Source organism: Larus michahellis, chromosome 7 (assembly GCF_964199755.1).
Source record: "Larus michahellis chromosome 7, bLarMic1.1, whole genome shotgun sequence".
Lineage (NCBI taxonomy): Eukaryota > Metazoa > Chordata > Aves > Charadriiformes > Laridae > Larus > Larus michahellis.
The window spans coordinates 23,233,001-23,245,241 of record NC_133902.1 but is presented as its reverse complement, the minus strand read 5'-3'; the positions used below and the strand labels follow the sequence as shown (position 1 = coordinate 23,245,241).

General features: G+C 36.7%; 1 protein-coding gene across 10 annotated transcripts in view; it reads right to left on the bottom strand.

Moving 5' to 3' along the window:
• GULP1 (GULP PTB domain containing engulfment adaptor 1) overlaps positions 1–12,241 on the bottom strand; it is a 172,303-nt gene that overhangs the window by 65,389 nt on the left and 94,673 nt on the right. For all 10 annotated transcript variants that reach the window (XM_074593821.1, XM_074593828.1, XM_074593826.1 and 7 more), the window contains one exon: positions 10,247–10,308. In XM_074593821.1, the coding sequence (XP_074449922.1) occupies positions 10,247–10,308 (62 nt within the window). The remainder of the gene's footprint in view (positions 1–10,246; positions 10,309–12,241) is intronic.

The window sequence follows — 12,241 nt, the reverse complement described above, 5'->3', positions numbered from 1 at the left end:
ATAAAAAAGTACACAGTAGAAAAAAAAATTAAAGCTTAGATCAATGTAACCCATTACTCTTCTCTTTTTCACAGCCAACAAAAATTTCTAGTAAAAATGCAAAACATTTTAACAAAGCTTTACAAATTAGTTCACGTAAACATTTTTCCTTTGCTATGTCCCAAACCAGAAGCGATCAGTTCCTCTAGTAAGTCATGCCTAAAAGTCTCAGGTTCAAAGTTCAAAATGCTTTTAAAACAGGCCAAGGTTGGCTTTACACTTTCTAAATCAGAAGGAGGCATTTCTGAGAGAAATCCATGACTGACTAGTGTACATTGTTATTTTATTAAAGTTAATGAAGTCAGAGACTGCAGCTGGTGACTTGTCCAATGGTTTCTTGATGATGAATCCTCATGGAGGTCAGTATATGTGAAACTTTTCATTTTGAACAGTGAACAGCCTGGCTGTTGGACAGATTCCTGTAGTCTTGGTTTCGTTGGTAAAATTGTACGTCCCTGTAGAAGTTTATGTTCAAAAAAGTTGTGCCATTCTCTTATTTTCTATGATCCAGTTCTATTTCATTTTTCCTGTCTATTTTGGGAGACTTTCCTAATTATTTTTGGTGAATAGTAGATGTATGAATAAGGCAGTAGCTCCATAAACATAGCAAAGGCTGAGCAAACAGAAATACCCAGCTTTGTCAAAAGTAAAAATCGGAGATAACAAAGAGTTAATTCATCTGCAGGCCTGATCCTAATTTAAAGCAAGAACAGTCTATAAACCTCTGTGGGCCACCTAACCCACGAGTACAAAAATCTAGATGTTTGAACTCTACAGCCTATTAGTTCCAGTGTCAGACATGCAACTCACTTGACACTTGACAGTCCAGAAGCTAAAACGCCTGCTTAAAGGAACCTCACATTCTCACAGCTGACAGCTCACATGGAAATATAACTGTGTAGAAAGAAACCCCGTAGGGCATGCTAATGAGGCTAATTGGTAGTTTCAAGCAGACTTAAGGAGAGGCAAGGGAATAAATATCAGCAACAGAGAAGGAACAGAAAGGAACACAGAGAGTTGATTAATTCTTTGCTGACCCTAAGGTCTTTGGAAATCCCACCCTTTTTCTTTGCACGCTTTTTTTTGTTGTTTTGTTAATTCTGTTTGGACAAACCTCTGAGTTTTGTTCGGTTGTCTTAAACAGACATTCATATCACTCACTGCCTGTTAGTCAACTGGTGCCTGCTCTTGCCTGGTGCTGAAGAACTCACGACTCTGAGTTGTTTTCACAGTAAAGTGAAGATTTATGCTCAAATACTAATTTATTCTTTTCTGAAGAATAAGAAAATCACATTATAAAAGTTGTTACAAAGCTTCTAATGTCTCAACAGTCTCATTGCTTTGCTCTTTCGAGACAGATACTGGGGAAGTGATGCATCCATTTAAAATTATTTTAAAACTTCTAGTTAACACAGTATCTTTAAAAATGCACTTTAGATGCTGTGTTCAATACTAAATGCCATATTCTGAAGAACTGCTGTTGAAAGAGTTATTACTACTATAGGAAAACTTCTACTTGCCTTTTCTGTGTATCATACATATATACAAATATATTCTTGTATTTTCAGAACTTGCTGGATTAACACCTCAACATATGTCTGTCCTACGTTACAACAAACAGCTCTTCTACACCCAGACTACTGGAAAGAGTCATAATTTATACAACAAAAATAATCTAAAAAATGTACCTGGCACAGATGGGTCTCAGGTACCACGTTGTTAACCAGTGTACTCTGTTAATCATGCCATCAACAAAAGTCTTCCTAACTGCACATCATGCCATACAAATCAATATTATGGAACCTCCTGCTGCAGATTTTCAAACTTAACCAAAACAATGCACATACCTAAGGAGATCAAATCGTACAGGAAAAGGCTACAAAAAGCCTTGAGTCAGAAAGAAGTTTCCCATATATACACAAACTATGTGCCTCATAATCCAGAAGTTGTATGAATTTCAGACGTTTCACATTCCAGCCCTTCTGCACCTCTGATTCCAAGATGAAATAGAGCAATGGTATCTCATTCTTAAAGTGAAACAAAACATAAGGCTTAAGATTACATTTAGGCCTGGTTTCTTCCCATGTCTAAAGAAACTGAGAAATCTAACAACCACCTGTTCTCCAGAAATTTTAGAATCCCAGCTCCTAATGCTAACCCACAGCCCTCTACAACCAAGAGACCAGCTCGGTAGTAAGCAGCAACATACAGCATTTTCCTGTACGGGCACACCAACAAGGCTTACTCTTCAGGCCCTGCAGAATAAATTTGGCCCTTGTAGTTTTATTGTTTCCTTAAGCCGCATTCACACTTTGAAGCTTAAACAAAACCTAACCTGAATGTGAAAGGTAACTAGACCAACTGCTATGGTAGTAGAAGCCTCATAGTAAGACAGCAACACCAACTTCCCTCTGAAAGCCACGGGCCACGCAGCGATGAGCTCAACCACATAACTCAGGAAAGCATTCCTGCAGGCCTGAACAGCGGGTAGAGAATCAGCTGGGCTGCACAAGGCCCAGCACCACTCGGATACAAAAGGGGAGTGTGTGGAAGGTGGACATGGGGACAGGCTACTTAGAAGGAATACAGAAACATTTTCCAGGCATGCAGGGATAGACGTAGGAAAGCCAGATCTTAGCTGGAGTTAAAACTGGTGAGGGATGTCACAGGCAACAAGACGGTTAGGAAAACGGACCACGGTGTACAGCTAAGGGAGCTGCGTTTGTTCAATCTGAAGATGACGAGGCTGGTCTATGTGTGCACATGCACGTGTAAGGCTGAGCCACGCGTTGCAGCAGAAGAAATTACAGCTACAAATGAGAAAAAAAAATAAATCACAATGACAGGGCTTAAGTACTGGAACAGGCTTCCCAGAAGCTACGAATCTCTGCCCTTGCCAGTATTTAAAGCTCAATCATATGAGGCTCTGTTGTGTCTCACCTGGAAGTCAGCGCCCTTTTCAGAAAGGACCACTGGATCATCTCCAGAGGTCTTTTCCAACCTAAATTTTTCTAGATTCTTACACTTCAATTCCCAAAGCAAATCCTAACACAAATGCAATGCAGCCAAAGGACAACCCTAATATTCAAGGAATCATAAGGCATTCCATCTTTCTAAAACTGGGTGTGTTTCAAAGTCTGACAATGAGCTAAATCTCTTGCAGACTTGTATTTTCAATACAGATTATAGTTGTTAGATATTACATCTACAGTGCCAAATAACTGATTCTAAAACTTTCTACCAAAAAAAAATATGTCTAAAGCTGTTAGCTGTTTAAAAATATTTTTCCCTGATAGGAGAACTGAAACTTAGACTGCTCAAAGTTAGAGATGAGGAAAAAGACCGCAATTAAGCAGCCAGGTTGCTAAAGAGAATGGAGGTGAAGGTAATCTACGTGAGAGAAGCAAACAGACTGGATACAAAGGAAACTGAAAACTTGCTCAGAATAGGAAACCCTCCAGGGCTGTTGTAGGTCACAGATCATCTGCAGTGCAGACTAGGGTCTCTGTCCCAATCCTGCTTCATTACAGAGTTTTAACATATTAATACATTACTGAGAAAGGGACTTAGAATACTTCTCAGATCCTACACTGCATACACCACCAGTAATCGGTGTGATCTATTTTTCCTTCGTGCCATGAAATTATAGCTTCCATCTCTTATTTGCATTGCAAATCTTTTCCATAGCTGTAACTGAAGTATGTCATACAGTACTTAGATATTTCAAGCAAAATGGAGCTTATGAGGAGACCAAGGGATCATAAGCAGAACCTGAGAGCAGATGAGAGCCCTGGAGAATAGATCAAAAGCTACTGTTTTGTCTCTCAGTTGCAGTTTATAATGTATTGAAAAACATGACCAATATTTTCTATCTCACTCCCCCAATTAAATTTACTGATTTATTTTTTTACTGATATCTAACAAAAATATTTCATTAAAAGACATGTGCTCTATTGACTGCTTTTCCTGAGAGGGGAAAAGAAACGAAACGTTATACATTAAGGTAAACTGCCTTGCATTATTTCAGAAGTTTTGAACCTTTTTTGGTTTTTATTAGCCCCGAGTGGTCAAATGATGATGCCATGCCAGGTACAGACGTAGAGTGGGTGCAGCAGTGGGTGCTTTCTGTGGTAGCAACCATGCTATCGCACAGTGTCCCCATGCACCTGGGGAGGCCTTTGCAATAGCACATTGCCATTGTGCACGGCAGACAAAACCAAAAAGGGTATCAGCCCTTCCACTGACTGTAGTTGATGCTTGTCTAAAATTAGCAGAGGGCGATAGACACCTGGAGAGAGACCATACACATGTCAAAACCATGCTGTTGCTATTCCACAATTTTTTCTAAACTTCTCAGCCAGTGTTCAAGCATAAAAAAGACACCAGTACTCCAATTATGAACACGGCACATTTTTCAGTTTTTAGACAGGCAATAGTAAATGGGTGTGAAAGACAAGAGTCTCGGTGCAGACGCACACAGATACCATAAGCCACATGCCTACTAATTTTTGCAAAATGATCTTGACGTGCTGATGCGTAGGGGACATTGAGGGCTACTCAAGCACATGCATTCATACAGTCTTCGAACTTGTGTGCTTTCATATGCAGATGAGATACACAATTGTCTGCAAATACTATTCAACTTCCATTACTACACAGTGATACATTATTGACGGGAAGCGAGGGGTGGGTTTCTGCTCAAAAGACTGGACCAAGACTCAGGAGGTGCAAACTTAATTCTCGCCCCTTTACAAGCTGGCTATGCAACCTCAGGCAAGACAGACTGACGGCTTTTCAAAAGCACTCACTACCCCACCGAGCTCTCCAAGGAACCAACAAATGTTCAGATTGTAAGGAAGTTGAAATATTCACCAGTTCTCACAGAGACAAACAACAACAACGGAAACTACTCGAAGCCGAACAGTTAAAATGCAGCTCCCCTCCTTCAGCTACTTATATGTGATTATGTTTGTTGCTGTTGAAAGTTTAGACACAATCCTTCTGCATCACAGTCATTTATTTTGTAGGTTATCTGTGGATATAATGCTATCCTCTCCTGTCCTTCTCATATTTTAAGTATGTAATCTTGTAAGCAAGATGGAACAGGTACGTCCATTTCCTTGAAGCAAAGAAGTCTGTTGACAGCACCCCTTTCAGTCTCTAAATATTTTAGGGTTTATTTACATTATTAGTCATCTTTGGTATAATAAGCCCTGAGTTTAATAATTATAATTTATTAAAAGTAACTAAGAAGTTCAGATTTGCATTTCATTGTAAAATTATAATTTTCTGCTTTCATATGTCATTTGTATATTTTCACAATACTCATTTTTCTTGCGCTTAAACATTACATTAGTTATGATTACATCCAAGACATTTTGATAATCTAATGAAAGTTAATTGGAATTAAGTTATTAATTCTAAATATAATAAATTAAATACAGAAAATGAATTACTTTTTGTAATGCCCTCTTTACTTCATTAGTTTCTAATTTTCAACATTTTCATGCTCTGTTTGGAATATCTTGCTGTATCTGACTTCACCACATAAATTTTAGTACAGATTTTAACAGCATGCCTTGTATATCTCTGTACTTGGAAAATCTATATACAATTTTTCCTTTGATATTCTTTCATTAATTATTTTTACTGACACAAACCCATGATCATTCTGCAGTATGCTGAGAGGACAGAAAAAGAGAAATTGCGAGTATATCTACAGCAACAAAAATTTGCAGTAGAATGCAGTTTATGCCATGAAAACACAGCTTTGATAATAACCGTAGACTAATGATAGCAATCTGCAGATATTCAAAAGACATAAGGGCACCTAGAGCCCTGCTATGGTAGTTACATCAATTAGAAGAAGCATAACAGTTTTGACATGAAATTCTTCTCCAAAATGCCTGTATTCTCTGCCATTACTTAATGATAAAAAAGTTGAAGAAATAAGAAATTACATAAAGTTGAAAACCTAACTAACCTCTGTTAATTGCACTACGGTGTAGATTAACCCTACTAGGTACTGCCTTTTGCAGGGTATGTGTTATTAATGTCTCTTTTTCTTTTCCTTCTCCTTTCCTCCAGTTGCAATACAGGTCCAAGATACATATTGAATAATTGAGAGGAAAGATCATCCATGAAACTACATAAAAAAATCACAATTGTCATGAAAATACCACAAATAAACGAAGACAGACATGTTTAACAGCCTGTTTTGAGAAAGGCTTGCTCATTTATCTTCAAAGTTTCAAATTTAAATGTCAGCAAGAATCATCAATATGTACGTGACACTACACAAAGCTTTAAAATAAGTCTGAAGTAAACATTAGAACAGTAGCTGCCTCAGCGCTAGGAAGCCATCACATCTCTTGGTAAAATAATCTCCCAAGGGTTTAACACGCCGTCATGTTATTATGTAAAATAGCGGCTCTTCAGTGTAGTGTAAGGTCAAAGCTACTGACTCCATAGTAAGCTCGTAGCCAACATAAACACCAGGGCTTGTGAAGCTGAACCTCTAATCAGCAACATGGAAAGATGTACATCTGGAAATTTGATATAAGCCAAAAAAATAACCAAGTGACTAAAAAGGGGAATATATATTTTTTTTTAATGTATATCTCTATATATATATACTACAAAAAGACGTAGCAAACATTGCTGTTTTGTGCACTGGTAACTTTTTATTAGCAGAAAGACAGCCCTCAGGGTAGTATCAGTTAAGTGATGACAACAATCAGTCCATTTTTAAGGTTGCAGTCAGATTCCATTATAAAGTCACACTTTGATCACTTTTGTTTTGGAGAAAGGAAACTGGCCTAAAATCAAGATAACTGACTTCTGGGGAAAAGAGAACTTTTTTTCCCCTACAGTATGAAAAATAAAACAAACATCTGCTCCTAGTTATGGAACATTACAGAAAAAAGATGACACAAAAGAGAAGTTTTGGTTTGCCTTAGTATTTTATATTCCGGTAACATGAAAATTACTGTGCTACTTCATCTAAATGAGTCCTGTATCCCTGTATTTGATAATATACTATCAAGATTCTAAATGATCTTTTTGGAAAAAAAGAATTATGTGATCAATATACTTTCATTTGGAGTGATATCTTCAAGAAAAATATCACTGATTTCAGTAGGCCCAGATTTCACCTCCAGAGCATACTGAAATGTGTGGCATCTTAGTATCAGTGCCTTCAGAAAGACCAAGACTGGGGACATGAGTAAGATTAAAAAACCCAAACAAATTCCAAAAAAACACCAACAGTAACAAAAAATCCCAAACAAACAAAAAAACCCAAAACCTAACCCCCCAAAAAAGACTGGAAAAACCAAAAATCAAACCAAAAACCCCATCCCCCCTCAACTTATGCCATACGCCAACCCATGTGAAAACCCAGCAAATTTCAAAATGCAAGTACTATGAGGACTGGGTATGCTGGAAAGGAGAGAAATGCTTTGATATTTATATATAATATATATTTATATACAATGCTTAAATATCATGCTTTGATATTTAAGGGCACCCTTATGAGACACGTGGCTCCTGGATTTTACTTCCAGAAGAAACAACTCTGCTCGTGTTTCCTTGCAAAGAGGATTATCACCATAAATCATCCTGCGGGTGTATGTCCTAAGAGACACAAGACATTACTAATTCTCTATTAAGAAGTCCAATTTGTAGAAAAAAGGCCTGTTGTCAATATTGCAGGGTTAATTTCCAATTTACTGTGCTAGGATTTTTTTTTTAATAACATAACAGTCAACTCATGAATTGCATTTTATCAACAAGCTTTCTGTAATTCTTAAAAGATATCTTAGGAAACAAGTAAAGAAACAAAGCCCCATCTTTTCCGGTTGTTCTTAGTAAATTCTCTTTTTTCTGATCATCTTAGAAGATTAGTGTCAGAGAAATGATTTTTGTGTCTTATAAAGAAGAGAAAACATTTTTTTTTCATCCACGGTAATTTGCATTCAAAAAACAACATAGCAGAATACAGCTCACTTGCCCATGAAAAAAAAAAATATCGTCTCTGGTACTGCTTTCATCAAATTGATTCGATTTTCTGAACACGTCATTCTTCACTCGCATGGTTAACTTGTAAAATAAGATTAAGTATTGTCTTTTCCTCCCCAAAAATATAAAAATTGTATGAATAGAACGTTGTAGAATTGGAAGTAGAACAATATGAACATTTGAAAAAAAAAAAATCAATGATTCTTTTTCAATACTTGCTTTATGAATGCTTACTGAGTTTTTAATCATTATTTCACAATATAGTTACAAGACATGAAATCAATGGGATATTTTAGTTAAAAATCAGAACATTACAAAACCCAAATGAGGTACTAACAGATACATGCCTTCTTCTTAAAAAGAAAAATATTGCAAAACTGAATGAAAATGGTACTTGAGAATTGAGGTGGAAACATCACCTAGATTTAATAATGTTGTTATGTCTGCGTATGCCAGCTAACCTCATAAAAGCTACATAAATTTATGCCGTGTGTCAATAAAAAACCGCAATGTTGAAATCCCATACCCTTTACACTCCAGTTACAGAGCAGAGCAATTTTTTGCTTACTTTGGAGTAATGAATCAAGTTCTTCTACTGTGATTCAAATGAAAAAAATGGGTACACTTTTTTTTTTAAATAAAAATGCATATTCTGTACTACATCGCAGCTTGCCTGCAAGTATTCTGACAGACCCTAGAGGCCAACAGCACGAAGGTCAAGGAGGCTCGGTAAGGTCAGAACCCACATTAAACAGGAGCAGAATTGGAGAGGACACTTGGGCATATACTAGCCTAAATAAACAGAAAGACGTTTTTGGACCAAGAGTCTTTCTAACAAGGCTGAGAAGAGACTTCTTTGGATAGGAATTCCTCATCCCTCTTTACTACTCCAGAAGCTGCTGATGCTGTGGTTTCTACAGTCATCGCCACGCTGTCACGTTTTATTTATTCCAAAATTTTTTCTGCATAACTGTACTGACACCTATTCATGAGATATGCTCTTAAGAAAGACAATGATACACAAAAGATGAGGGAGGTTGTGGGGTTTTTTTTCCACTTGAAGTAAAGACCACAAACAAATGGACATTGTTCGGTGCATTAACAGAATTCATAGCTTCAGCTTGTTCTTAAAACAGATGGCATAGTCACCTCGGCAAGTATTCCTCCCTCTCAAAAACTCTAATATAAAAGCCAAGGTGTCTGGCAGGGCTACACAGTTAAATGGTAATATATCCTGTGGTCCAAAATTCAGTTTGAGAGCACACAGAATAAAAACATGTTCACCTGGCAACTAGCAGAACGAGACTAAAATTTCCACTACAAGCACTTGCTCACTGTGCGGCAATACTAAGCAAAAGGAAATTGCAAACACAATAGCAGGGAATACCAACATAGGAAACTGAGTCCTGGCCTGTGAAAGAATTTTTATTTTTATATTAAAAAATACCAATCATACAAGACCTTCACCCAGAACAGACCACTGTGGAATCTTATGGAATCACCCTCCCAGTTTAGGCAAGTAATAGCCAATGACTCAGTTTACCCTGAGTTATGCTGATTACTGTGTATTCCCTCCTCCTTTTCGCAAACCATTTTCTAACTCATTACTTTAGGAAGATGTGTTTCCTGTGAACAGATGTCATTAGACTAACTGTAGGTTAGATTAATTGCTATTGTAGAACTACACTGTAACTGGGATAAGAAAACATGAGTAAAACTTCTGGTTTTAGTGTGCAAAAATTCCATTATTATTCTACCATATTTTCAGAGTATTTGACATTTCAATATATCCGGCAGACAGGATCATTAGTCATTGCCTTTGCTATTGTTCAGAAGAAGTTTGTGCTATTAATTTTAATTTTTACAGTACTGTAGACATGCAGCCTGATGTTAAATTCCTTTGCACTCAAAATTTCCATCCATTTTGCATCCATTAAAAAGAAACAGAGCATCAAGTAGAAGAGGAACACCGGTCTGCTTTCTAGAAAACCATCAAATAATTCAGAACAAGAATCAATTGACCATTATTTAAGAAACCCAAATTTTTCATCTGCAAAACAGACATTTACTAAGCTTTTCTTCACTATTTCATTTGGCTAATTCATGTTTGCAGTTTTCAAATGAAAAGCAAGACAGAATGTGCTGTGTTCTAAAGGTAAAAGGACAAAATAACTTCATATTTTCTTACCTTTGCATTATAGGGAATATAATGCTTTGATAAGGCTTCAGGAGTGTGCATCCATGTTTTGTCTACAGAAAAGCAAAATAAAAGAAGCACTGAATACATTATTCAATTTTTAATTTAACTATCTGGAAAATATCAACAACCCGCCTTTTAGTTAGATAAATACCTGTCTGAAGCAGTTATTGGGGATGGAGGGAAATGCAGCATATCTCACAACTTCCCAAAGATTTACATGAAAGAACCTAGTTACTTCTCTTAGGCACACTTCCCATTTTAACCAACTTGATTTACCATAAGAATTCCATCTCCCCCCCCCCCCAAACACATTTATTGGTCTAAGTTTGTTTGGTATTTCTGCCTCAGTTCAGTATTTTCTGTATCCTGCTATTATTGACTGCGTGTTGTGCTTCTAATTAGTTTTTTTTTGATGAATTACGTGCTTTTTTGGATGAATTATCAAGCCATTAAATGAACAAAGGAAATAATTTTGGAAAAATTATCACAGGATAACTGATAGAAAAAAAGCCCTAATCCTTCTATAAGAAAAGAGAAGGAAGTGGGATGGTGGTAACTGATTCAGAAGTTTAGATCTTCTTTAATCTTTCCTTATGTATCCTAAATGAATTTGCACATGTTCCTTCAATGATTTTCACAACGCAAGACTGCGCTATTCTCTTACTTTTCCTGCTGCATGTTTCGTGTGGTGACACGATGAGTTCATCATTTGTGAAATACACCTTCCCTCCTTCTTTTTAACAGCCATTTAGAATGCTCTACATAATTCAAGGTGGAATTCCAAACATTAGAAAAAACTTCTTTTTATTAGAAATTTAGAAGCCGTTTTTAAAAGTTTTCTCATTTGAAAGCATTTTAAAAAAATAAAAATGTTCAAAAATACTAAATTGTATTACCAACCGCATGATAGACTCTCTAACACTGAGCAGTGTTTTATACTCCACACATTCAATATTTAGTAGTATTTTCTAACATGAGAATACTCCTGTTTTAATGAGCATGAATTAAAGTCATAAATCTGGAACTTTATTGAATTAAGTAACAGAATATAGCTTAAAGCAAAATTCTACCCTTTTTCCCTTTGCCTTTAATGGGAGTTGCAGTTCGAGCAATTACTCATTTTTTTGTTAGTTTACATGTAAGAACAATAAAATCCTGTTCACTGCAAATTCTTCAAGAGCCATGACGCTTATTAATGCCAAACCAGTAACTAAATATTTTTGAATATACATCAGCAAGAAAACTATTAAACAAGATATTCACCACAGTAAAAGGATCAAAACTGCCAAGCTGGAGGAAATTTTTTTTCTTGAAGCAAATTTCATTCTAGATGACAGTAACATTCAGCTCCATTACTGAAGAGTGATATTATCACTTCTTAATTAAGGAAGCATGATTTGTCCATTCAGCAGCACCCAGGAGTATGATTATGCATTGAAGTGGCTCTTCCTTTCAATTGTGTCTTTTGATTGGAATACCGGAACAAAGAACAGCACTTATTTCCCAGAATATTTTAGGACCTGAAACCTGATCTCTATTTTGAGAGAGAATATCAGAAGCTGACATTACCCACAACTAAAAGATAAGAATCAGTGTGAATTAGGAATGTTAGAATAAAGCCTGACATCCCAAAAGATAGAATCATAGAGTACTTTGGATTGGAAGGGACCTTTGGAGGTCATCTAGTCCACCTCCCCCTGCAATGACCAGGGACACCTTCATCTAGTTAAAGATGTTGCTCAAAGCCCCATCCAACCTGAGCTTGAATTTTTCCAGGGATGGGGCATCTACCACCTCTGGGCAAATGTTCCAGTGTTTCACCACCCACACTGTAAAAATTTTCCTCCTTGTATGCAGATCTAAATCTAAATCTACCCTCTTTCGGTTTAAAACCCTTACCGCTTGTCCAATCGCAAAAGGTCCTGCGTTAACTGTAAGCGTTGTATTTCAAGTCAGCGCACTGCTGAAGGCCAGACAAGCAGA